The sequence below is a fragment of the Lepisma saccharinum genome, chromosome 26, assembly GCF_977018435.1.
Source record: "Lepisma saccharinum chromosome 26, izLepSacc3.1, whole genome shotgun sequence".
Taxonomy (NCBI): domain Eukaryota; kingdom Metazoa; phylum Arthropoda; class Insecta; order Zygentoma; family Lepismatidae; genus Lepisma; species Lepisma saccharinum.
This window is the reverse complement of record NC_139254.1, coordinates 59,765,264-59,791,279: the sequence shown is the minus strand read 5'-3', so window position 1 is coordinate 59,791,279 and position 26,016 is coordinate 59,765,264. Positions and strand designations below refer to the sequence as shown.

At 37.2% G+C, this 26,016-nt stretch overlaps 1 protein-coding gene across 2 annotated transcripts in view; it reads left to right on the top strand.

Moving 5' to 3' along the window:
- Nucleotides 1-26,016, top strand: part of LOC145979500 (protein tramtrack, alpha isoform-like) — a 118,879-nt gene that overhangs the window by 78,926 nt on the left and 13,937 nt on the right. Inside the window, exon 5 of one of the 2 annotated variants that reach the window (XR_014440786.1) lies at nt 21,637-22,511. Coding sequence is in view for 1 of the 2 variants with exons in the window: in XM_083112435.1 (XP_082968561.1) it covers nt 21,637-22,442 (806 nt within the window). In the remaining variant the exon portion in view is untranslated. Of the gene's footprint in view, nt 1-21,636; nt 22,584-26,016 lie in introns of those variants that run through there. The other variant, XM_083112435.1, reaches the window with a different exon arrangement.

Sequence of the window (26,016 nt, the reverse complement as noted above, 5' to 3'; positions counted from 1 at the left end):
TATTGCTTACCAGCAACCTTAACTTAAATGCGTCAAATATAAGGGATAAATACAGAAAAGTGAAAAATCAATATTTGAGCGGCTGATAGTGTAATTATATAGTAGTTGATGAATGTGTAAGGAGTGTTAACAGGTGTCTTCACTATGCTGTGATTTTGTCAGGGAGGCACTTATTTTCTTTCTTTCAGAAATTTGGGTTAGGAATTTATTGAAATCCTGTAGTGTGTGTATTTTTAATAATGGTATGGTTTCAATATGTCCTGTTCATAGCACTTTTATGTTTAGCAGTTAAGCATATCGGTTTAAATATCTAAATTCAAATTCCATTGCAAAGATTTTAGTTACATTTTGTTTCCTGTTTAATGCCGCAACTTATTAAACGTACCTGGCTGCATGGGAATATATAAAGCGAATATATAAATACATATATTTTTATGGTGTTAACTCTTATTTGAAGAAGCATTGACTTCAAAAAAATGCCTACGAGTGGTTATTTCTTTAGTAAATAAAGAAAGAAAAAAAAGAAATTCAGGGTTATACACAGTTGTGTCTAAAATGTCTGTGACTTTTCTTTGTTATTGCATGGACAAAAAAAGCAGTTGTTAAGGAGAAACATTTGATTGTTTCTGTAGCCAAAGACAGAGGGATGAAAACGTAATCACTTCCAATACTTGATAACTTTTCGATGTATATCTTCATTAGGAGGTTATATTACCTGTGTCTTATGCAAGTCCGAGACTTGTGTATTACTAATTATTGGCTATGCTGCACGAGAGGAGGTCCGAGACCTCAAGTTGTTACCAAACAAAATAGATTGAATGGCAGCAGGACAAATCCTGTAATTTATGTATGTAAAAAGTGGTTATAGTTTTAAGGCTTTAATTTTTTGAAAAGAGAAATGGAAAGTTGTTGGAAAATTATGTACATAGATATAAATATATATAAAGTCAACCTATGACACAAATTCTATTCCTTATATTAACATGAACACATTGTTGAATTTGGTTTTTATCCTCCAAAATTAGAATATTAAGATACGATTATTTTTTCTGGTGGTTTGCATATGTGTGCGGTGGTGCGTGCGTGCGTGTGTGTGTGATAAAATAAAAAGAGTATGTGCAAGTGTACTTGTTCATGTCTGTGTGCAGGCGTGCATGTGCATTGGAGTATGGGAAAATGTGTACATAAGAATTTACACAGAATAGTATTTTTCAAAATCAAATTGTTAAAGATTCTACAGTGTTACTGTATCTATGTCTTGTTGATGGTTTAACAAAAATTAACTTTATGGTGAAAGTGGAACATAATTCCTGTGGAAACTTGAAATATTAAAAAAATATATATTATTTAGTGGTTTTTGGGTAAAGAGGTACAACATCAAAGGGTAACATTTTGAGTTGGAAGATTTTTACAAAGTTTGTTTTTAAGCATTGTTGCTTTTGCTTTATATGTATATAATTTTTTGTAAATTATTAATTATGTATTAAAATTATGGTAAAGGTTTATTTGCTTAGTTGTTCTCCTTGATGTTGTTCTTTACTCATTTGTAATGTTAATGGGGTTATTTAATATTTATTTGCTATTCAATGGATGTAGAAACATTACTTTTTTTTGGGGTATTTACATTTTAGAACTAGCAGTGTTGCTTAAAAGTGTATTCACATATAGTTATATAATCTTCACTTCAGACATTCAAAACAAGAGTTTGCTATAATTTAAGGTCTTTTTGTTTCATATTTTCTTGGTTTGTAGCCCAATTATTTGTGGATTTGCTTGAAATTCCATCTTAATTGTATAGGCCTTGTTATAACTCCAATATAATTTTTTTGAATGATTATATGTTTTGGTGATAATGTATTAGCAATTTGAATTTATTTAAAAATAGATAGCTACTTGCATTGATGTTAAAACTAATAATTTCTGTGTATATTATTGGGTGTTGATTGTTCTGAAATGTTACATATTATTCTTGCTAATATAGTACAATTGTTACATTATTCAAAAATTTTATCTTTAAAAGTGTGAAGTTGTAAATATTCATGTTTTAAATTAAAATTCTATTTAAAAAAAATGGTTAAGGATGCTCTTAAATGCTTGTTAATTTTTTCACTGCTGCATCTGGTGGCGACTCTTGTTAGAAATGCAAAATATACTTTTCATGCCTCGGATTTTAGGGAAAAGGTTTCATGTGATTGTTGAGAGTATGTGGTGCAGATTAGATTATCTACTGCATTGCATGGTGTTACGGAATATCCAGTGCAAAAAAGATATATGAAATAAAGTGTGAATCTTTTACAAAGAGAATGTTCCTGTGTCTGTCAATTCGTAAATGTTACTTTCATGAGAGTTCCAGAAGATTGCACATGCCTTATGTTACTTAAGAAAAAAAAGAACATGTTTTCTCCTCAGTGACCACAGATAATTAGTTTTGGAAAATAAATACAAGTACAACCCAGTTTTTATGTTCTTGTTTTTATATCTGTCCTGTTGTGCATCTTTGAATTCTTAATTGTATTACTTCCTTCTTTTTGCACGACTTTCGTAAGTTGACGATTATTTGCTTTGTTCTTTAGTTGCAAAGTTAATTTGTAATTCCACACTAATGTTTTTGTTGTTGCACTTATTTTTCTGGTTCATTCCTGTGTCAGTTGAGTGTTAACAAAAGTTGTAATTAATTTATTTACTCAACCTTACTGTTAACGGGTGTAATAATGTGCACTTTGAATGAAGAAGATCTTAGTTCAGAACTTGGTTATGACATTAACATTTCTTAATGTTCGAAACAAATAAAGATAGCGATAGTTGACACCATGCCATGAACACACACGGCTGTTGTAGAAGTAGGCCTTCACACATTCTCTGTGTTGACTGTTGTATAGGTGATGTGATCAATACCCCATTCACTCCAGCCACCTTGCCTCCAGGTGACAGGTAGATGAACCCCAGAGCCACTTGTGCAGAGACAATGCTGGGCAAATTCCCACCCTAGAAATTTACTGTGTGGCAGGCTGGTGCCAGTAGAGTACAATATTAACGTTTGCTCCCAAGTGTACCACTGGTGTTTCACATGAATTCTGTTCTTTGGGGCCACATGAGCCACCGCGGGACACATTTTTAGTGAAGTGGAATATGCTTTCTCAAAGCAGTAGTTCACCTGTATGACATATATGTGGGGCACAGCTTTTTCAGAATTTGTCATCAGTTTGGGCTAGCTATATTGAGATACACTAAAATCCTGTCATTTTCACTTTCAGATGCAACATAAAAGAAAAAGTTTCTTTTGTATTGTGACACCATGTTGGCATGGATCACTGTCATTAAAAATTTCGAGGCCGAATCCATCTCCACACAGGCAGAGGGGTGGGAATCGTTGTCTCTGATTTTCCTGAAATTTTAATGTGTGAAACTGCAAGAGAATATGAGAAATACATATTTTATATATTTTTTATTTTAATTTTCACTGAAGATACAGCTGTTCAAAGTTGACAGTAGGGCAGCCGTTTTGGATCTGTCAGTTTTTTTTAATTTGCAATATCTTCTCAACAAATAGAGATAAATTGATGAATCTTTTTTTTGTTTTGAAGTATTTATGTTTCTACATATTATAAACAAATAATATTCCAAAACCAACATTGGAACAGTAATTAAAAAGAAACAAATTTGTTTCGAAAAATTGTTTGTCAAAAATACCAATCAAAAAATTTAAAAAATATTACAGGGTTTGTATAGCTAAGGGTACTACATATCCTGAAAAGGGGAGCATGCTATTTTGTTTCTCAAATTTTTATAATATAATTAAGCCTTGTTTCCATATTGAAACCAATAAGTTGCTGACCAAGGCAGTTTATTAAGGTAAAAACACTTAACACGTAACGTTTCGACCCTGTATCAGGGTCTTCCTCAGACGAAGAACTAAACTAAAATGATGAAATAAACTACACACAGAAAGATTTCATACACATAGCAGGGTCACAAGCCACACAACAACAAATCAAATTGACAGTCCTTATCTAGGAAGATTTCTACAAAGGAATTAAACATATCACCTCCTGACAGTTGTTGACTAATGGGTCTACTACACTGACAGGTGATTGGCAGGTCAAGATCAGCAAGAGTCTAAGAACCACCTGCTCACCACTCCCCCACCCCTCCTGCCTTTCTGGTTATGGGTGAATACCTCCTCCTCTGGTCTTCTTCTTTTCTCTTCTTTCTTCCTTCTTCATACTTCTTTTTTCTTCATTCCTTTTCTTCATCCTTTCAACTTTCTCTAACACACTCTTCCATTCCTTGTTTATCTTGAGCCCTCCATTCCAATTCATGATGTCTTCTCCTTTCTTTTCTATTTCTTTGGCCACCTTCCATTTTCTCACTAGTTCTCTCTTCTCTTTTCCTATTCGCCTAGCCGAATCCCATTCAACTTCATGTCCTGTTTCTCTAGTGTGTTTGAATATGGCACAACACCAAAGGGACTGAAGATAAGTAAGAAGGGATTGGATTGTCGCACCAGAAGATGGAAGAGGTTAGTACAGAAACTTGAAAAAGAAATGATATGGAACGAAATAAGAAAGAGGAAGAAGGAAATCAGAACAATAAAGGAGAAACTGGCAGGAATGGAAGAAACCATAGAAGATGGACTCACCATTTTTACTAGAGAATTCACATTCCATGAAATGAGAAGCTGGCAAGAAAACTTTAGAGAGAAGGTGAAACTGAAGATGAAGAAGAAAGGAGAAAGACTGGGATGGAGAGAGGAAAGAAGAGAAGAGGAAGAAGGTGAAGAGGGCAGGAGAAGAGTGGTTATAATCGGAGATGTTCAAATATCAGAAGAAGAGGAAGCTTTTTTGAAATTAGGCCGAGGTTTCAAAGTGATGGAGAGAAATGTGAACTATGAAGAGATTGTATATGATATTGAGGAAGCGGTGCTACATATTGAAGAAGAGGCAGAAAGGGATAAGATTAGAAGAAGAACAGCAGCCATTTTGAAGAAAGAAATGGATAAACAGAGAAGATTAGATAATTTGAGCCAGAAGGAAAGGGAGGGTATGAAAAGAATCGAGACAAGGAACGATGTGGTGGTGGAACAGGCAGATAAGGGAGGGGCCACAGTCGTGATGGAAAAAGAATGGTACGAGAAGAAGTTTGAAGACCTGAAAGGGGACACGTATGAGGAGATTTGTGGAATGGAAGAGGAACGCAATATTAGAGAAAAGATCATAAAAGATTGTGGAAGGATGGGGTTTAAAAAGCTCATGAAGGAGGCAGGAAGACTGCCCTGTTTAAAAGGCTTTCCCAAAATACATAAAGAAGAGATAAAGTTGAGACCGGTGATGAATTGCAGGGACAATATTTTGGAACCTTTGGAGAAGAAGTTAAAAAAGGTAATTGAAGTGTTAGTGAGAGAACAAGAAAGCAGAGCCGTGAAAAACAGTGAGCAGGTGGTGGACCTTATAAAAGGTCTGAAGGAGTCTGGGGATAAAATCACAATGTTTAGCCTAGACGTGAGAAGCATGTTCCCGAGCATCAAAAGGGGACACGTAGTGGATATAGTGAGGGAAAAAGTTGGGAAAAGCATTATAGGAGAATGGGATAGTGAGAGAGTGGTACAAGCGCTGGAAACCATTTGGGACAATAGCTACAGCAGAGTGGGGAGTAAAATCATCAAGATTAGTGAAGGTCTAAATATAGGCTCTTGCTTGAGCCCTGTGCTGGCGGAATTAGTTATGAATGAATGGGAGAAGGAAGTGATAGTGAAAGGAGGAGATAAGTTAAGTCTATTTTGTAGATATGTGGATGATTGTTTTGGGATATGGAAAGGAACAAAAAGGCAGCTGAGTAAGCTTGTTAAAGATGTAGAAGATGAGAAAGCAGGGATATTCCTTGAGCTCGAAACGGAACAGGAAGTAACATTAAATTTCTTGGATATTGAGATGAAAAAGAAGAGAGGAATGGGGATAGTGGCTACATGGTATCAAAAGAAGTGTTCGGCAGGAGTGTTCTGCCACAAAAGAAGTGATGTGGGTGATGGAACTAAACGTAATTTTATAAGGAATATGGAAGACCGAATAAAGAAGATATGCACAGAGAAAGGGGAAGAAGAAACCAAGATTAATAGCCTGTGGGAACAACTAGAAGAGAATGGCTATGAAAAGAAAGACAGACACAACATCAACAGAAGAAGGAAAGAGATAAAAGAGAGAGGACTGGAAGAGAAGGAAGAAAAAGAAAAAGAGAGATGGTTTGGTATAAGAAGTATGGGCGATGCCACAGAGAAGATATGCAAAGTGCTGAGGAAAGTGGGTATAAGAACTTACAGGAAGGGAGGACGCACTATTTTAAGTATAGCCAGCAAGAAGAATGAAGAAAAGAGAGAGGAGGAAGAGGAAGGGGTTATCTACGAGGTGAAGTGCAGAGGATGTGAAAGTGTATATATAGGGGAAACAAAGAAGAGACTTAAAGACAGGTTAAAGCAACACATGGATGATGTGAGATTGAAGAGAGACAGGAATGCCATATTCAAACACACTAGAGAAACAGGACATGAAGTTGAATGGGATTCGGCTAGGCGAATAGGAAAAGAGAAGAGAGGACTAGTGAGAAAATGGAAGGAGGCCAAAGAAATAGAAAAGAAAGGAGAAGACATCATGAATTGGAATGGAGGGCTCAAGATAAACAAGGAATGGAAGAGAGTGTTAGAGAAAGTTGAAAGGATGAAGAAAAGGAATGAAGAAAAAAGAAGTATGAAGAAGGAAGAAAGAAGAGAAAAGAAGAAGACCAGAGGAGGAGGTATTCACCCATAACCAGAAAGGCAGGAGGGGTGGGGGAGTGGTGAGCAGGTGGTTCTTAGACTCTTGCTGATCTTGACCTGCCAATCACCTGTCAGTGTAGTAGACCCATTAGTCAACAACTGTCAGGAGGTGATATGTTTAATTCCTTTGTAGAAATCTTCCTAGATAAGGACTGTCAATTTGATTTGTTGTTGTGTGGCTTGTGACCCTGCTATGTGTATGAAATCTTTCTGTGTGTAGTTTATTTCATCATTTTAGTTTAGTTCTTCGTCTGAGGAAGACCCTGATACAGGGTCGAAACGTTACGTGTTAAGTGTTTTTACCTTAATAAACTGCCTTGGTCAGCAACTTATTGGTTTCAAATTTTTAATGATTTTTTTTTAAAAAAATCCATTTTTGGACAAATTTGTAACCTTGGAAATGTTACATTAATACACTTATAAATTGTTTTATGCAATATATGTATATTATGCCTCCATGACATAAGACATAAGACTGAAGCAATTAAAAGAAACAGTTCTAATATAACAAAGACAGTGCACCTATTATGAAACACATATCATGATGCTTCCCGCTGTTCTTGAAATGGAGAGCTTGTTTCCATCATAAGCCCACACATGAGTTTTTTGTATTCCTTTCACTGGTCCAATTGTTTTCCAATCTTCGAGTTTTCTAGGTCGAAAATCTTGGATGTCCACAGTAGGGATCTGGTATGCCAAAAATCCCTTTCTACACCACCAGTCTTCGTGATTTGTCAATCATATGTTTGGTAGAATTTGGGATGTGTTCTAATATCTGCTGTTTAGTAACAGATCTGGGAAAAATAGACATAACTGGAACCTTTTGGTTGCAAGTTGTGCATGACTCAACTGACACTCCAACTGCTGATGCTGTTGTATTTAGCTATTGCAACTCTTCATTTTCAGAGGCAAGGAGTGTGTCACTGCCGTCTTCAGTTGCAACAGTAGTAGGTGGCTCGTATTTTCATTACGTAATCTATTGTAGCATTTGGAGCACAAGTGATGGTTTGGATTCACGTCATCATTAGGAAACCTCTCAGAAAACACATCACTTAGATCGCCAACCACAATGAAGTCTGGTCTTTTGCTTGTTTTGTAACACACTTTGTTGTGCACATGACCGTAATTTGCACATTTAATTCTGTTCTGTCCCCATTGTGAAGCCATTTTGTCCTCTCAGCAGACCGGTTACAAAAACACATGAATTGGGATCTTATGTAATCACCTAGAATGAGTAATCCTTGCACAAAAGCTGTGAAGTACTGCTGGACCACAAATTTGGTGAACTGCTCTGTTTTTGTTTGCCTATTGACAACTGAATTATGAATTCCATGTGTCCTCCCTTTTATGTGCTAATACAAACATCCAAAATTATCTGAAAAATTCAAGAAGCTTCTGTTACAATCTGGAATTATCTGGAAGGTTGCAGAATGTTCTAGAAGGTTCTGTTACATTCTGGAAGGTTCCAGACAGTTCTAAAATGTTCTGTTACATTTTAAATTATTATCTGGAAGGTTCCAGAATGTTCTAGAAGGTTATGTTACATTCTGGAATTATCTGGAAGGTTCCAGACAGTTCTAGAAAGTTTTGTTACATTCTGGAATTATCTGGAAGGTTCCAGACAGTTCTGGAAGGTTCTGTTACATTTTGGAATTATCTGGAAGGTTTCCTAACAGTTCTAGAAGGTCCTGTTACATTCGGGAATTATCTGGAAGGTTCTAGCCAGTTCTAGAAGGTTCTGTTACATTCTGGAAGGTTCCAGAACATTTCCATGGTTCCAAATATGTCCGCAAATGGATTTTTTTTTTAAAAAAAAATCATTAAAATTTTGAGGCGTGCTCCCTTTTTCAGGATATGTAGTAACCTTAGATATACATACAACTGTAAAATTTTTAGAATTTTTGAGATTGGTGTTTCTGAGAATTTTTCAAAACAAATTTCTTTATTTTTTAATTGCTGTTCCAATGTTGGTTTTGCAGATATTATTTGTTTATAATATGTAGAAACACAAATACTTCATCCATTTATCTCTATTTGTTGAGAAGATATTGCAATTTAAAAAAATTGACATCCAAAATGGCTGCCATACGATCAACTTTGAACAGCTACATCTTGAGTGAAAATTAAAAAATAATAAAAAATATGTAATTCTCAGATTGTCTCACAGTTTCACATATTAAAATTTCAGGAAAATCTGAGACTATGATATCCCCATTTTCATTTTCACTGCCTGTCTGAAGATGGATACGGCCTCAAGACAAAATAATTCTCTTTTTAGGCCATTAAATATTATATATGCAATTTTTATTCCATTGAGGTATCAAAAAGTTGAAATTGTGATTTTTTCAATGTGCACAGCTACATTATATATTATCCTACCACACCCTGCAATGCATCTTGCTAAAGGCGAACAAAGAACTTATTTATTGATAAATTTCAGATACAGCACGTAGCCATTTTACACTGAAATCAAGTAAATATAAGAAATGCAATAGATGTAATGCAAAATTGCACATGTTTGTTTGGGAGAGTTCAAGCAAAAGTTGCTGATCAAGGTTAATCATTTGTGCCTGACTTTACATGCAACAGTGGAGGATTTAGAGATGGGGGCGGAGGCTACAGTCTCTGACCTCCATCAGCAGAGAGATTTTTTCCCATTATGGGGAAAATTGCATTAAAAAGTCTTAAGATGAAATATTTGAAGGAGCGAATTTACAATATAGAGATATTCTCTTTGTTAATATTTCGCATACTCACTAATTTAGGCCTCACAACCACAAATCTGAAATTAAAATTTGGGGGTCACATCTAGAAATCGGAAAATATGGGGGTCCATGATCTCAACCAACAATGTAGAATTGCTCATGATTTACCGCAAGATTATAGTTTCACAACGAAATATACATATGTAGAATTGCTCATTATTTACCGCAAGATTATCGTTTCACAACGAAATATACATATTCCTGATATACTACAACTATGTTTACCTAACCCAACTGCAACTGTTTTTGGGGCTATCCATCCTGGAATCGGTGGGAAATTTAGACTAAAAAATTATTTTCGTTTGAAATTTTTTAGTCCAAATTTCCCACCGATTCCGGGCTCTTCCCCTGGTGTAATTGACCTACCGTCCCCAACTGCTAACGCAGCCCCGCATCTGCTCCCCTCGGGCACCCCGGCTTTTTCTATAGACTCCCTGTTAAAGGCATGTTAGAAATTGGCCGGAGTCACCTGCCCCCAACTTTAAATTTGGAGAAATCCGTTTCCAGGATACGGAAAACTTACCTGAATTTCACACAAAACACCTTCCCTATGTTAGACAATACTACAGGAACTTATTATGGTAAGTAGTATCTTCTGTAGAAATGAAGAAATCTGTCCGAAGTACAGTAAACTTCACTTCCGCAGAACACCAAATTCCATCAATTTGTTAACCATACCAAACCACGACCATCCTCTTCTACACACCACGTATATAACTGTAGCACATTAACAATCTTTTCATTTCTCTCCCCCATTCTTTCACGACCTTCCACGACCAATGCTATGAACCAAGGAGAATCGTTCTGAACAGCGTATCAACGCTCTAGACAGCCGAACAGACGTTAATCGTCACTTCTTCACATCATCAAACATGGTTGCTATGTTTGTTTATGGGGAATCATCGCGATAATTAACAACGTTATTTTACAAGTTCTACAACTCAATGTGCAATTTAAACACGCTACCTCCAAATATTATGTGCATATACGTAAGTACGACTGCATATTTAGTGAGTATAACAACTAGTAAAGTAATTACAGAATATCTCTATATTGTAAATTCTTACCTATTTGAAATGTGGTAAAGGGAGAAAAAAAATGTAATTATGCATCTGACATAACTTAACCTTACTTATAACAGTCATTTTATATAAAGTGCCCCCTCCACATACGAAAATTGGAGCCTTAAGTACATTGATCCTGAAATGAAAGGCAATGAAAAATGCAAACATCATTGCCATGTTTCTGTATTTAAATATGTGGTGACTAGTGTGACTTATAAGCTAACAATTGTATAACATTGTGCAACTGTTAGGTTCTGTAAAGTTTTTACTAATGTTTTATTAATTAATAATTCCTTCCCAAACTATTTTCAGCTTCACAGTTAATCAACTTGCATTTGTTCCAAATTGCAATCTGGATGCATTTGGCAAGACACTTCATGGCTTTTCGATGCTACATACAGGGTGTTAATTTTAACTTGACATATCAAAATAGCGGGAGTGATATGCATGTGAGGAAAATTTGGTCCAAACAAACCATGATCCTTGTCGGGGGGGAAAGTTAATGGCGTACAAATGTGCCCCCCGCACAGGGCCCCCCTGGGGGGCAGGGGGGGCACGTGTTTTTCAAATAGGAACCCCCAAATTTTGTTTCATTTTGGGATTCGCGGAGTCAAAAGAAATCATAATTATGCTTGACATGGGTGCAACAACATGCGAAATAAAAAAGATATGGCCATGTGTATGTTTGGAAACACGTAAATGTCGTGCATGGAAAAACGGTAACAGGCCCCCACGAAAATACGAAGAATGGCATGTGCAGAGGAAAATTACATTGCTGTTGATGGTGTCATTGAAGAGTGGAAGAAGTACCAAAAGAAGAGTGCGGAGGGGATAGGGGGAGGGGGCAGCATGCAACGAACAAAGTGGAAATACATCTGCTGGATTAATGCAGATGCCAAGGATATGAGGGAAACAAAATAACGAACTGTGCCTGTGCCAGAAAAGTGAAGGGGTAGGGGATGTAAATCGTGTTTCCAGAACTCACGCGAAGAGTATGTTATCGCCACCGACGTTGTCGGATCAGCTGTGTTATCAGACGCCAGCCACACGTAAGGTACAAACTAAGCCATTTGACCTTGTGCTGAAGTCAGCTCTCTGTGCCCGTGTTTGCTTGGGGAAGTAGGTGGTTATTGGGCGTGAGTGCTTCAGAAGGTTAGTTGACGTGCCCGTGTTCGAAGTGAGTGCAGGGTAAAAGTGCAGGTATATCTAGGATGATGGAGCGTGTATCTGTGGAAGACAGAATTGAAATGATATTCATGTATGGTGAATGTCGACGGAATGTGGACAATGCTGTCACCGAATATGCCAGACGCTATCCGAACAGAGTGCGTTCGCGTCCAACTTTCGCCAGGGTTGTCAAGCAATTTGCAACAGTAGGAAGCGTGTGTCCGCAACAAAGACGGCGTCGAAGAACTGTCACTGGGGTTTTTGTGTTTCCCTCATCTCCATGCCATCTGCATTAATCCAGCAGATGTATTTCCACTTTGTTCGTTGCATGCTGCCCCCTCCCCCTATCCCCTCCGCACTCTTCTTTTGGTACTTCTTCCACTCTTCAATGACACCATCGACAGCAATGAAATTTTCCTCTGCACATACCATTCTTCATATTTTCGTGGGGGCCTGTTACCGTTTTTCCATGCACGACATTTACGTGTTTCCAAACATACACATGGCCATATCTTTTTTATTTCGCATGTTGTTGCACCCATGTCAAGCATAATTATTATTTCTTTTGACTCCGCGAATCCCAAAATGAAACAAAATTCGGGGGTTCCTATTTGAAAAACAAGTGCCCCCCTGCCCCCCAGGGGGTCTCTGTGTGGGGGCCCATTTGTACGCCATTAACTTTCCCCCCCGACAAGGATCATGGTTTGTTTGGACCAAATTTTCCTCACATGCATATCACTCCCGCTATTTTGATATGTCAAGTTAAAATTAACACTATATACACACAGGGTGTTTCGTAAGTTCGTACGTTCGTTTACAAAGCTTGGGAGGTGATTGTACGAGTGAAAATAAGGTGGAAAGTTCATGTAACGAAATTCCGGAAACTGCTTTGTTGCCGAGTTATTGACGTTTGAAAACGTGGGAAAATAATTTTCTGAAGTGAATAATGGCAAAATGGGTGGAGAGAAGTCGTCGGTGTTAGGCGGTCTATTAAGAAATTGGGTACACTCTTATCAAAAAATCACGCAATGTTGTGCAATGTCTGCGCAAGGGATTCCCCAAAGGACGCGAAGGAAGATGTTGACGGGAGTCAAAAGCCAAAAATTATGGCTTTTGAAGATTATTTTGTAATTTCTGTTATTTTCCAAAGTGGGGGATGGACATCACATGTCCTCAAGGGGTGGTCTTTTGTTGTTGCGCTTCCGAATACCATTAAAGAAAAAAAAATATTTTCTTACTAATTTAACATAATTAGTAGAGCTACAGGGCATAAATTTCACCTCTGCTAAAGACCCTGTCTTTAAGAAGAAAAGAAATTCACTTCGATAATTAGTTACTGGTTACTGAGCTACAATTGTTTTTGCGCTTAGCTTCAAGTTTGTAAAGCATGAGCTTGAAAAGTACCTGTCTGCTGAAGCTAGAAACTCGTTCGAGGCTCAGTCTGCTGAAGGTTAAATACAGCATAGCGAAATTAGTAGTCGCTTTAGTGCTAACATTGTCATGATTAGACACAAGAATTTAAATACCTACGTTATTCCTTGACGAGTAAGTGAAAAGTAATTTTAGATGCCCAAATTTAAACCTATTAGGAGCATTTTATAATGTTGGATGTTTGTTAACTGTCACAGGCAGGCAGACACTCCAATCACAATTAAAATTAATTTATGTTGCATTGAGCTACTCTTCAATGTGTCTTATCAGTCCATGAAAATTTACCTTTACATAAGTGGCAAGTTATTCAGATACTGATTGGCATGTAAGGGTACTGTTTTTCAGATTTGTTTAGTAGTGCCCTAAAATTTGTAACATTTTTTGGTGTGGAAGTTATCGTTAGTGTCAACTTTAGTTGTGCCTGAGTGTGAGAATAATTCGTATTGTATTGGAGGATCATTGTTACTTCTGAAAATATTGACTACGCTAAAGCACCTGCAGAAGCCAACCATTGAAGAGTCGCTTAAACTATTCCTCTTGAGTTTCTGGTAGCTCATAATCTGTGTTAAATTAACTTGGTCTTGTTCTCACCCCCCCCCCTCCCCTGTGCTTGTCTAGTGGTGATTACTTAAAGAACGAATCTTGCTGGAGGTTTTCATAAGTGCACTTTAGTTAAGTAGGAAGGTATTTAACTAGAAATTTCTCATATTTCAAATTTTCCATAGATTTGGAAATGAAGTACTTCCAATTTAGAGGATATGCAGCATAACAAGTTACGTACAAATGTATATACAAAGTGTGTTAAAAAAAAGACCGGATTTAGTGACTATGCACAAACTACTTGATGGAATCAAATGAACACAGTTGCGCCATCTAGCGTCATCTTTGTGAAGTACATTGCAACAAGGCCCGGAGCGCAGTGCAAGCCGTTCGCGTGTGCGAGCAACACGTGTCAAGAGTCTGCAGCGGTCAGTGGGACATTTTGTGGCTGTGTGAAAAATGAAAGATGTGCAGGAGCAACGTGTGTGCGTTAAATTTTGTTTCAAGTTCGGTAAAAGTGCCACAGAGACGTTCACAATGCTTCAGGAAGCCTTCGGTGATGAAGCAATGAGCCGATCACAGCAGTGTGACTGGTACACTCGGTTCAAAACTGGGAGAACTTCGATGGATGAAGATCCTGAAGTGGGCGACCGTTCACGTCAACAGACGATGTTCACATCAACCTTTTTTCAATTGTCAAGGAATAGTTCATTACGAATACGTCCCACGAGGACAAACAGTCAACAAGGAATTTTATGTGGAGGTTAAGACGTGCAGTGATGTGGAAAAGGCCTGAGCTGTGGCGGAACCAAACCTGGATGATACACCACAACAATGCGCGGGTTCACACCGTTCTACTTGTGACTGATTTTTTGGACAAAAACAGGACGACTGTGATTCCTCAGCCTCCATTTGGCTCCGGCAGACTTTTTCCTCTTTCCAAAATTGAAATCGACATTGAAAGGTTGTCGGTTTGACACAATTGATGACATGAAACAAGAATGTACGAGCGATCTAAAGAGCACTCCGGAAGAAACGTTCCAGGAGGCATTTCGAAGCTGGAAGCCAAGGACAGTACTTTGAAGGGGACAAACATGAATAAGATGTAGATGTTCAGGTAAAGTTGCTATTCCAACAATCCGGTCTTTTTTTTAACACACCTTGTATATTACGTTCAATGCTTATGTTAAGAGTATTTTAACATCTTCAGATCATTTTCTGTACAAGTTGGCGTTCCTGTTTAGCTCATGCCATTTTTAGATCCAATCCTTGCTTAAACCTTCAAGGGGGTATTGAGGTGGAAACGAGACTACCTCACCATAGATCTGAGCAGGACTACAAATATAAAATAACCAGTGGCCAAGCATAGAAAAATGCATGCTTTCCGTAATATTTTTCACTAACCAGAGTAAAACTGAAAATACTGCATTTTGCATGATTATCGTCGCACCCTACTTTTTTCAGTTCAAAAATTGGTTTATAACCAATCTTCCCATAAATGTCAACGGTATGTCAGATAACGAACCCAATGATAAGAGGTGCAGAATCTTTGGATACAGAAGATTAAATTCTGAGAGTTCGTACTTCACAACACTCAAGTAAGTTTTCTGAAGTGTAATATTTCGACTATAATGCATAAATCAATAACTAATGTGTTACCTTTTTTCTGACAGGAAAAATGTTGTTGAACTGTCACAAAAAAGGATGTACGTCAATTTGGACTAGATTCTCGAGCATTCTGACCATTTTAATCTTTCACCAATCTTCAATAAATGAATTTTAATGGTAAAACTATTAAGTCTTGTTTCCATGTTTAATAAAACAAGCAAAATGCTAACTAAAGGAGAATTTATTGTCAAATAAACACACTATAAACATAATGTTTCAACCTTTTCCAATTTTTTAGAATTTGGTTCAGTCTGAAGAAGACCTTGGTATAAAGTTGAAACATCTCTTGACAAGAAATTCTTCTTTGGTCAGCATTTTGCGTGTTTTATGAATTTTAAGTATCGGTAACACTGGCACAATTTCTTAAAACCAAGCTTCACATGATGGTCGCAGCCCACTTTTTTGCAGAACAAATTGTCATAAAATCGGCGACGATTATGTGAAAATAAGAACTATTTAATATCTTAAAACCACTGGAGGAGGGAACTACCAATTTGTTTTAAACTCTGTGGACAAGGTGGACCATAGAGCACAGTGAAACATCCCAGGCAATCTCAAATAGAATAACGCACAAACCAGTTTTCTGTTCACAGCACATATCATTACAGATCTCAACAGTCTTTCTTGTCAATGTGGATGTGATGGAGCCCTCCCAGCACTACCTCTGTTGAAATTCATATCTCTGTATTATAGAGATAGATGATTATACATAGTGTTCACAAAGTCCGTGAAACATTACAAACAGCTACATTTTCACGGGGAGAGAAACATGCACTGAAATGCTTACAAAATGAAAGATGCACCCACCAAATTATTATTTCACATCTTACAAATGTTCAGTGTATCCTAGGTTGCTGTATTTCAAAAGTGAAAATCCAGGATTGTGCTGTCTGGAAGGGGCAGGGAGCCTGGACACCACAAAACAGTGTGTATAAGATAATTATGAACTGTACACTGAAACTGCCTTACAGTTCCAAGATAGTAAGGTATTTCACAAACAATTTTCAAAATGCAGAGGAAAATGAAAAACTGCCTTTTAGCCTAATTTTAGTAGATACGTTTGTGTAGCAAATTCCAAGACTTAAAAGCACTTTCAGAAAACCATTTTGTACCTTACATAATATATTCTTGTACAGGAATGTAATTAATAAATATCAAAATTCAGGAAAGTATAGCCATAATCATTTTTGCCTTCCCACCCCATTTTGGGACATTAGTGTGTCCCAAGAAATTTTTTAGGACACTGGCAGGCATGTATCAAGAAATATTTTTTTGAGGGGGTCTGAACCAAGTGTCTCATAATAATGTTTAAACTAAAATAATGTTAATTATATTACGTATCGTACCCAAGGTATTGGGTAAAAAGTATAAAGTCTTAGCATAGCAGGAAGCAGAGAAAGGAATGTGGAATAAGCATATTCGATTAAATAGTATTAATTAAAATATTCAAATTAATTAATATATTTTTATTACATGAATTGGTAGAAGGCGATATAAGAATAGTGATATAACACGAAGTTCAAAGCTCAGTCAACAACTCATCTTAGTGGAAAGCCTTTGTGAAGCTGCCAATGGAATTACGTAGAAACTATGTTTTCGGATTCCAGAAAGCTTCCTGAAGGATGGAGTAGCTTTGATGGATTCTACCAGATAGATTCAGATGCTAACAACCTGTCAGTTGTTACCCATATCCAGAGCAACAAGTGGTATATACATGCTGAGATGCATCCACGAAGAGATACAAAGGATCATTGTACTGAGATTATTGAAGGCTACTGGAGACATCTGTAACATTCTGTGTCAAGAATAATAACTAAGTTTCAATAATCCTTGAGCTACAGATATTTCATTAATTTACATTCTGAGAAGGCTTGTCATATAACCCTATCGCTTCAGGAGATCGAGCAAGTTGTCATTACTGTATTCGACCTTCTTAAACGTTCTCCATTCCGCCAATCGGAGAGAATACCACAGTCATAAATCCAGAGGTGTATTACACATCCCCAAAGAGATGCTAGTCCGGAGTTCCCAAGCATCATGCGAACAACCCCTCCACCAAAACAAGACCGAGAGGGTGGGGTCAGTGGATGCTCTTTCCTTGCTTCTTTGAGCAGTGGCCATACCCAGAGGATGGCTGGCTGCTGATAGACTAGAAGAGTGGAAAAATATGTGGCAACCCTTTCGACTATTAACTGTGGCACGTGCTGTGGTTACGGCAGGTAAAGGGATGGTGTAAGGACTCATGGCATGAGGATTATGTAGTAATCAGTACCGAAAAGAAATTGAGAATGGATGCTATTTACCCCTTCATAGTTGATATCACGTTCGTAATATATTAGTGTGAATATACAATTTCTAATAGCATACAAATAAATTGTGTCATGCGCATTTGGTACAAGCATGAGAATAGATATGCACTCACTCTGCAATGTCGGTCAAAAAGAGATATATTTGTTTATGTCACATAATTCCTGGATGTAGAATTCTGAACCAAGCATCCTGCCTTGCTGTGTTGAGGAACTAGACTAGGAGTTCCCAAAGTTTTGAGTCCATGCCTCCCTTAAGGCGAAGAGTGACAGTTTTGCATCAGGTGTGCATTTATGTGATAAATAAGTAATTTCAGAATTCCATGCATTCCTAATTGAGGGAAAAAAATATTAATTGCAACTTCAAGTTATGGCTAATCAATGGAAGTTTTTGACTTTTCAGAGGACAAAATCTTGAGCGTGTCCTCTTTCCATTAATTTTTTTCTATGCCATTGAAAATTTGATATTCCCAAGAGAACATGTCAAATAATACTTCCATGACTGTAATGGTAAGTTTCTCCCCTTCCTACAACCGTCCAGTGCACGGACCTTTCTCCAGCTCACCATGGAGAAGGCAAGCTGGAGAAAGGTTGCTATGGGAGGTGTGCTTGAGGGTCTTTCCAGAACCTTGTGTCTGGCTAGACACTGAAACTGTTCATTTTGCCCTTAACATGCCACATTTTCCATACGGCACCTCCCCCCCCCATACTAAGAAAACTCAAATTCAATTTTTAGATATCATTTTAAAAATATAGTCATTTACATTTCTAGCTTGCATTGCTTTAAATTTAAAAATAAAGAAAATCTGAATAAAATTACAGAACAGTATTCCTGTAAGAATGAAGAATGTTGTGGGGTGTGTCATTTTGTTTTTAAGAGAAATGCTTCATGTTCTTTTATAGTAGCCACAGTTGTCATGTGGATATCTCATTTGTACATTCTTGTGTTTGAGGGGAATGAACAAGCTTGTTTCTCATCACACACGATATCAAAACTGAGAACAATGTTCAATGTGCCATGCAAATTCATTCTCCTTAGCTCCCATGAAGGAAGCAGTTTCATTCCGTTCCAAGTATCTGTATTGGAAATTTGAGTATAACCTGTTCATGTTACATTGCAGGGTACTCTTTTTGTTTTGTTTTTGTACAGTCACTATGCCGTGGGCATTACCCCCACACCCCCTATACGCCTTCATGGCATGGTGCTAAGTGCAGGGGAGCACTTTACCTTTTTTACTATACCCTGGACCAACATCAGTGATCCCACAGTGTGTTCTGAAGCTCAGTTTGAAAAAACCCTGAGCAAGACTGTTTTATGTCTCCAAGAGGAGTTTACTTTTCTTCCACAAGACCACTGAGACTCCAGTACACAAAGGGAGCTTAAAGGCTGGGCAACTTTAGCAACTGTCAGTGGTGCAAACTTGAGTAGCGCCAAAACCTTATTTCTGATTATATAAGCATGGCTGTTTCTTTTAAAAACAGTAGGATTTGTGTAGACAACATTTAATTGAAGTTGCTGATCCACGACCTAAGAAGCTTATTTCAAAATCATTTAGCCATATAAGAACTCAAATCATTACCCGAACATCAATGTCCAACGTCTTTGAAGAACTTGTTCCTATATTATTAACCTTACTCCTCCCTTGCCTCAAAACAAGGCAAATGAACTTGTCCATAGAGAGGATGGCACATTCCCTACTCTCACACTAGAGACTTTAGTTTGTGTTACCTAGTTGGCACACACACTAGTATTGACTTTTATTTGTAAAGATTTGATTTAGACATGTCGGGAGCGATTTATTAACATGTCAGAGAAATAGAAGAATTCTTGTTCTTTTTATAGAAAAAAATATAGAAAGCTTCAGAAACAAAAGAAACAAGCGAATATACACCAAAAAAGTTTATTATCTGTAGGCACTCTTTTTGGTACTTCAACAACAGATAACACCATAATTTGGGTCATCTTAGGTAAGCATGGGTTATTATTTTGAAGCAATGTGCAGGTTTACAATTAGCATTAACTGATGAAAACTCTTCGGATGCTGAAGGCTTACGTTGGTGCTTCTTTCTTTGCTGCCTGAAGAATGTACAAGTGGGCCATGTGATATACCAACAGTCTAAACACACAGCCATAAAATTAGGTGAGTGGCAGAAGTTCATGCTTTTTGCCACTTTGGAGCACAATCTCATGTGTGAGGTTTAAGAGATTGAAAGATTTTGTTGTAGCTTTGGTCTTTGTAATCCATGTGATACAAACTGACAGCAGTTGCTTGAATGTTCAGGGATGGCACAAAAGTACCCCGGAGAGAGGTTGGTCTGATGCTCGAACTAGGCTACGCAGCCCAGTTGATGTCGCCACACAGTGCACGGGAACCAGCAACTTTCGTCTCGCTCTCTTTTGCTTTTCCCATATGTGGCTCCAGTGCAGTTCTGCCCAGCCACCTATTTTCATGGCCATGCATTTAGGTGAGAATTTTCCCAACGTTTATGTGATACTATGAAACACCCTCACCCTTCCAGTGAGTGTTGCTTCTGGAGAAAGAAGCTTCTCAAAACTGAAATTAATTAAGAACTATATGAGATCTACGATGTCTGAAGAACAACTGCTAGGATTTTCTATAGTGTCAATAGAATATGAGGCACTACAGTTTTGTTTGTTTGTAATAATTGTTAATGTGTAGTGTAATACATTTTTGGTTATATATACTGTAAGTTTGTTTAAAATTCATTATTCAACCATGCGTCAGTTTACTCATTTTTTTCAGGTACTTGTGAAGTAGCTTAGCAGTACTTAGTACTGCTAATAGATTGCTGTTATTTTGATATGGTTATGTAGGTATTAAATAAATACATACCTACAATAGACATGTTTTTTAAGAGTAACACATAAAGTATTTTAAAAAATAAGGCTGCTATTTTTTGTCATTAAAACTGCAACTATACAACATAATATATAATTAAAACCGTAAATATATAACAGTCATAATTTTATTGGGGAAGATGGTAAGTAAAGTGGTGCCAAAACTACTTACTCCTTTTGGTGAAAATTCTATCTTGGGGTGCCCCTGCCAATACATATATAGTAAGCAATGGGCACTTTATTTGTATTTACTTCTATTTCCCATAGAATGTACTAATGTTTTTTGAGCAATTAGTTACATAAACTTTAAACAATGCAAAATGTCTTGTTCTTCCTTAAGTGATAACATATATTTAGTGGATCTTCTGTGCATATTCCTTTCTTCTCTTCATGTATCTTTACTCCCGAGAGGATAAATTTAAAATATTACATTCTTTGTAGGTGAGCAGTAGTTGTTGACTCATACTGTACTGACTTAATTTTTAATCATTGTGATGAATGATGAAGAAATAATTCTGGAACAACTTTCAAACTTTTGAAAGCTGACGGGCCTTTCATCTTCAGGGGTACACCTGGTCAAAATCCTGAGAAAATTTCTTCACAATTTTTGTTAATTTCATCAAGGCCAATAATTTTAATAAGATCTCATTTAATACTCATCAAAATCAGGTAGTCCAAACATGATTATACAATGTAGGTCATAATTAATTTCTAGAAAGCTTCATTTTGAAAATAAACATACTCTATGCTTATCCAATCAACAAAAGAATTATTTTATTAATGGTTTAAGAAACTTTTAGTGATTTTGTTTGATGTTGTATTATTGTGTTATAAAACATCAATAAATTGTTAAAGTGGGTAATGTTGCCAATTACTTTATTTACTGGAGACATTAAGTAAAATATGCATTCTTATCTTGAAATTATTCACCATTGTGCATTTTTTTAATGTATTAAAATATCATCGTACATGTTAAAAATATGTATCATGCTATTTTCTTCAGTATTAATATATTTGCTTTTCCTTTCAGATGGCACGGTTAGGTCCACAATTGAACTCCATCCATCATTTAAGTCCTTCAGTAAAAAGCCTCTTTCTGAAACAAAGACAGAACAGCTTGAGCAGCAAACGAGTGCAGGGTATCACTTTCTGACACATTCAGAAGTCACGTGTACTCCGTACGAGCAGCCTGAGGGTGTTGCCGGGCATTACTCCCCGTCAGAAGCATTCTTTCATTACGGACAGACCGCCATATCTAGCGACTCCCAACAGCTAAGCGAAGCGTCTGACGGAGTGTTGATAAAAACTGAAATTGACGACGACACTTCCGAATCTTCCTTGGTGTCCGCCGCACCTGAACTCAGCAAACAGGAGCTGTGGGAGTATGTGATCAAAGAAGATGGCAGTGTGATTTGTAAGTGGTGTGGTGAGGTTCTTCCCAGCCGAACGCATTGGTACCGCCATAAATATAAGGTACACGCCGTGAACTTGTTTAAGTGTGAAAAATGTAACATATTTTTCAAGACTCGCAAGGGTTATGCAGGTCACATTGACAACCGACATTCAGATCCGGAGAAATCCGGTTGTGACAGTGAAGTCTCGATTCGTGATGAATCTTTGAGGACTGAGGACTCGGTGAGTCATATCAAAGAGTCTCCTCGAGCCGAAAGGAAAAGAATGCGAGAGATAAGGAGTAGTGACTGGGAGGAGCAACGGCGGAAAGAGGAACAGTTGGTAGCAGAAATTATAGATCGTGTTCGTAAGGAGTGCGAAGCACAAGGAACAACTATGACAAGACGTGGGTATACTCGTCGCTCTACAGTTATGAATTCATAAATTTATTCTGTCTTGTGCAATGATTCTTTACATTGCCGTATGTAAATAGCAACTATTCCATAAGATAGAGTAAGTAATTATGAGATTTACATGTTACATTGCTGTTAACATACTTCCAATGTGTTTTGGGTCCCTGTTGTTTGTTCAAAAAGTGACATTTACACACCCAGTGGCATAACTAATGGCTCCACAGAGCCCATATCACTGAGCAAGATCGAAAGAATAAAATTATAAATTTATCATGCTCTCCAAGACATCATTTACTTCTTTTTAAAAAAAGATTGGAATTTTGTATAGCTGATATCTCTTTTGTATTTATTATTTTTTAATGCTTTATTTTCTAGCTATTTTTTAGAGATGGACAGATATGAAATTTTGGCCAATACGATAATGTACCAATGTCAAATTTACCGACACCAATAACCGAGATTCTACTGATTCGATGAAAATTCCAAATAATTCATTAACCTCCTTAATAAGTGCATGTTACCAGTGATCCAAGCTTTACTTTTACTTTACTTATTTAGTATACACTCATAAAAATTACAACAAATGCATAATGTTGCACTAAATTGGAAGATATTTATAAATATATTGGATCGGTACAATTATTGGTAATTTTACTGATAAACCGATATGCCTATATCAGCCAATACCAATAGAGTACCAATTAATCTAACTTATCCCTACTATTTTTTATCTATAATAAATTCATTTCTATTATTATTCAAATTATTTTGTGGATATAATAGCGTGCATAGAAACAACCGAAGCCAATTATACTCAAAACCAAAAATTAGTAACGGAGTTGCAATTACATCTACAAAGTACTTGTATTAGATGCCATGGGATTTCTAAATTTTTTATGCTTTTTGCAGTGTAATTCAAATTCCCTAGGACATGGGATCTTGGCTTGAATTGGCTTGGCACGGGCATTATACTGTGTTTATTTTTTGTCTATTCCATCAGTTCATCCTTCATTATCATGAAATGCAGGGCTCATGCATAGCCAAAGTTTAGTGCTCTCTCCTTTAGTGTGAGTGGTCCAAGATTTGACTCCTGGTGGGAGCTCACATTTTTTTTTGTGTTGAACCATAATGGGGAGCTACCTGAAAAGAAGTAGCAAGCTCCATTATAGAAATCAGTGCTTGCTATGAAGCCAGGGGTCCCGGGTTCAAATCCCAGTCTGGGCATGAGTTTTCTTTGTGTGAGTGTCCCTTCATTAATTTAATCCTATCATCACTCATACTCATTGTTGCGATTAGCCAAAAGTGGCAGAAAAGCAATGCTAAATAACAAAAATCAAATCAAAGCAAATCCTTTACAGAATGTCAGAAAACAGCAGTGGTGGGATTTTATGCATTAACTCAATGAAAAAGCTGTTTTGCGGCCCTTGACCCTCAAAGGGCTGTTGCATGGAGGTTGTTATTTGTTTCCTCATGGAAAGTGACATAAAATGACAAAAAATACAATTTTGATTGTGAGTTGTTTGTTAGACACCAGGTATTCCTAAGAAGAAAGCACGAAGTCCATGAAGTAATTACTTTTGTAGTTCAAAATACTTTAATTTATATGCATTTAGAGATTATATACAGGGTGTCATTTTAATGGCGCCCACGGACCACGGAAGCATATAGAGGACATCAAAACAAACAACTTTTTTCAGTAACACTTTTCTCGTTGGTGCATCATTTCAGCGCTACAGTCGTTCAAGAAAGCCCGTTTTGCCATCTGAATGCTGGCAACCACACATTTGTGCATTTGTGACGTCATATCCCGTCGTGAAGCTATGCGTTCCAGGGTTGCCAGGAACACACATATTCTATGAAAAATGACATAGCTACAATCAGCCACATTATATACTGTAAAACAAAACAAGAAAACACGTTATGAAACCTAACAGGAAGTAAACAAACGATACGAAAAATGGTAGAGAGAAAATAGAATTCAAGTGGAAGTGGTAATGTCGAATTTTGTCTCAGCTTTCATGTCAAATATTTGCAAATCTACCGTGCGTCCATTTCGATCTGCAGCCGAGAGATCGGGAGAAGCGTGGCGGGCGGCGCTGACGGAGAAGCCGACATTTGCGGCCTGTAATGCCCGTTTATTTTTATAGACATATGCAGACATTTATATAAATATTGCAAAACGATCACTAACCTGTGTTATAACACGCAAAAGTTCTTCTGTAATTCATCCAAGTTCTGCTCTTATATACACAAATAAATACGCTATAGAAACGATGTTAAGAGCCACAGATAAAAAAGCATTTTAATCATGGTTTTGATCAGTAACGTCCTGCTTAAGTTTATATCCTTGAAAGAGTTTTGTGGCGATGGGAATCGTTTGGAGGTTTCGAATGTGCAACACTGTATCAGGATTACACTGCAGATGAAACCGATAAAAGTGAATGGTTTTCGTGAGCTTCCTCGCAATCCGAAATATCCGAGCTCGAGCTTTTTGTTCCTTCGCGACTAGATGAAGACAGAGTTGTAAATATAGTGGCGAGCAATGTAAACCAAGAGCGTGTTAATTTCGTACTGTGCGGAAGAGTGTTATTCTTGGTTACTTGCAGTTACTTGTTTGTGTTATTGTAGTGTGTATGTGTGATGTGTCAGTGAGACGATTGGAATGCCAGCTGCAAGATTCACGTTAGAACAAAGGTTTTTTATGTATGACACGTACCTACGTGAAAACAAACTCTTGTAGAGACGTGTGTAGGTAATTTGTACAGAAATTCCCATGCGTTTCAACTCCACACAGAGATACGGTTAGACATCTTGTCCTTAAATTACGAGAAACTGTATCGTTAAATTTTAAAACACCTAAGCAAAAACGACGGATTCTAACCGAAGCAAAACTCGATGATATTGGTGCAGTGTTAGAACGTTCTCCAAACAAACCTCTACGCCGTGTTTCACAAGAGGTGGGCGTGTCAAAATCATCGGCACATACAGTAACTAAGCTACTAAAATTAAAACCTTACTCCTATAACACAGGTTAGTGCTCGTTTTGCAATATTTAAATAAATGTCTGCATATGTCCATAAAAATAAGCGGGCATTTCAGGCCGCAAATGTCGGCATCTCCGTCAGTGCCGCCCGCCACGCTTCTCCCGATCTCTCGGCTGCAGATCGAAATGGACGCACGGTAGTTACTAAGTTGGAATCTACAATTTAGTCTATCCACTTCATCCTTCTGATTCTAGTTGTCTGTGACACACTGAACAGATGACAAAATAGAGATGAAAGAACTCAAAATTCCAAAGGTAAGCAACACAAAATATAATGTATATTCAGGTTATTATGAGGCAAGTGACAAATATGGTTGAAAATACAGGGATATAAGTAGTAGTAATACATGCTCTACAACGACTATGATTATCTATTCACCGGATACACATGTAATAGTTTGCAACTGTGAACAGGGCAGTATATTCGCTACTGACTCATCATTAGATTGTTACTGTGATTGTATGTGTTTTAGCCGAAATGTAACAATGTGAACCTCGGTTACTTCCATTATCAGCACAAAAGTACTACAATGCATCTGAACACACACCTGTAGATTTCAAC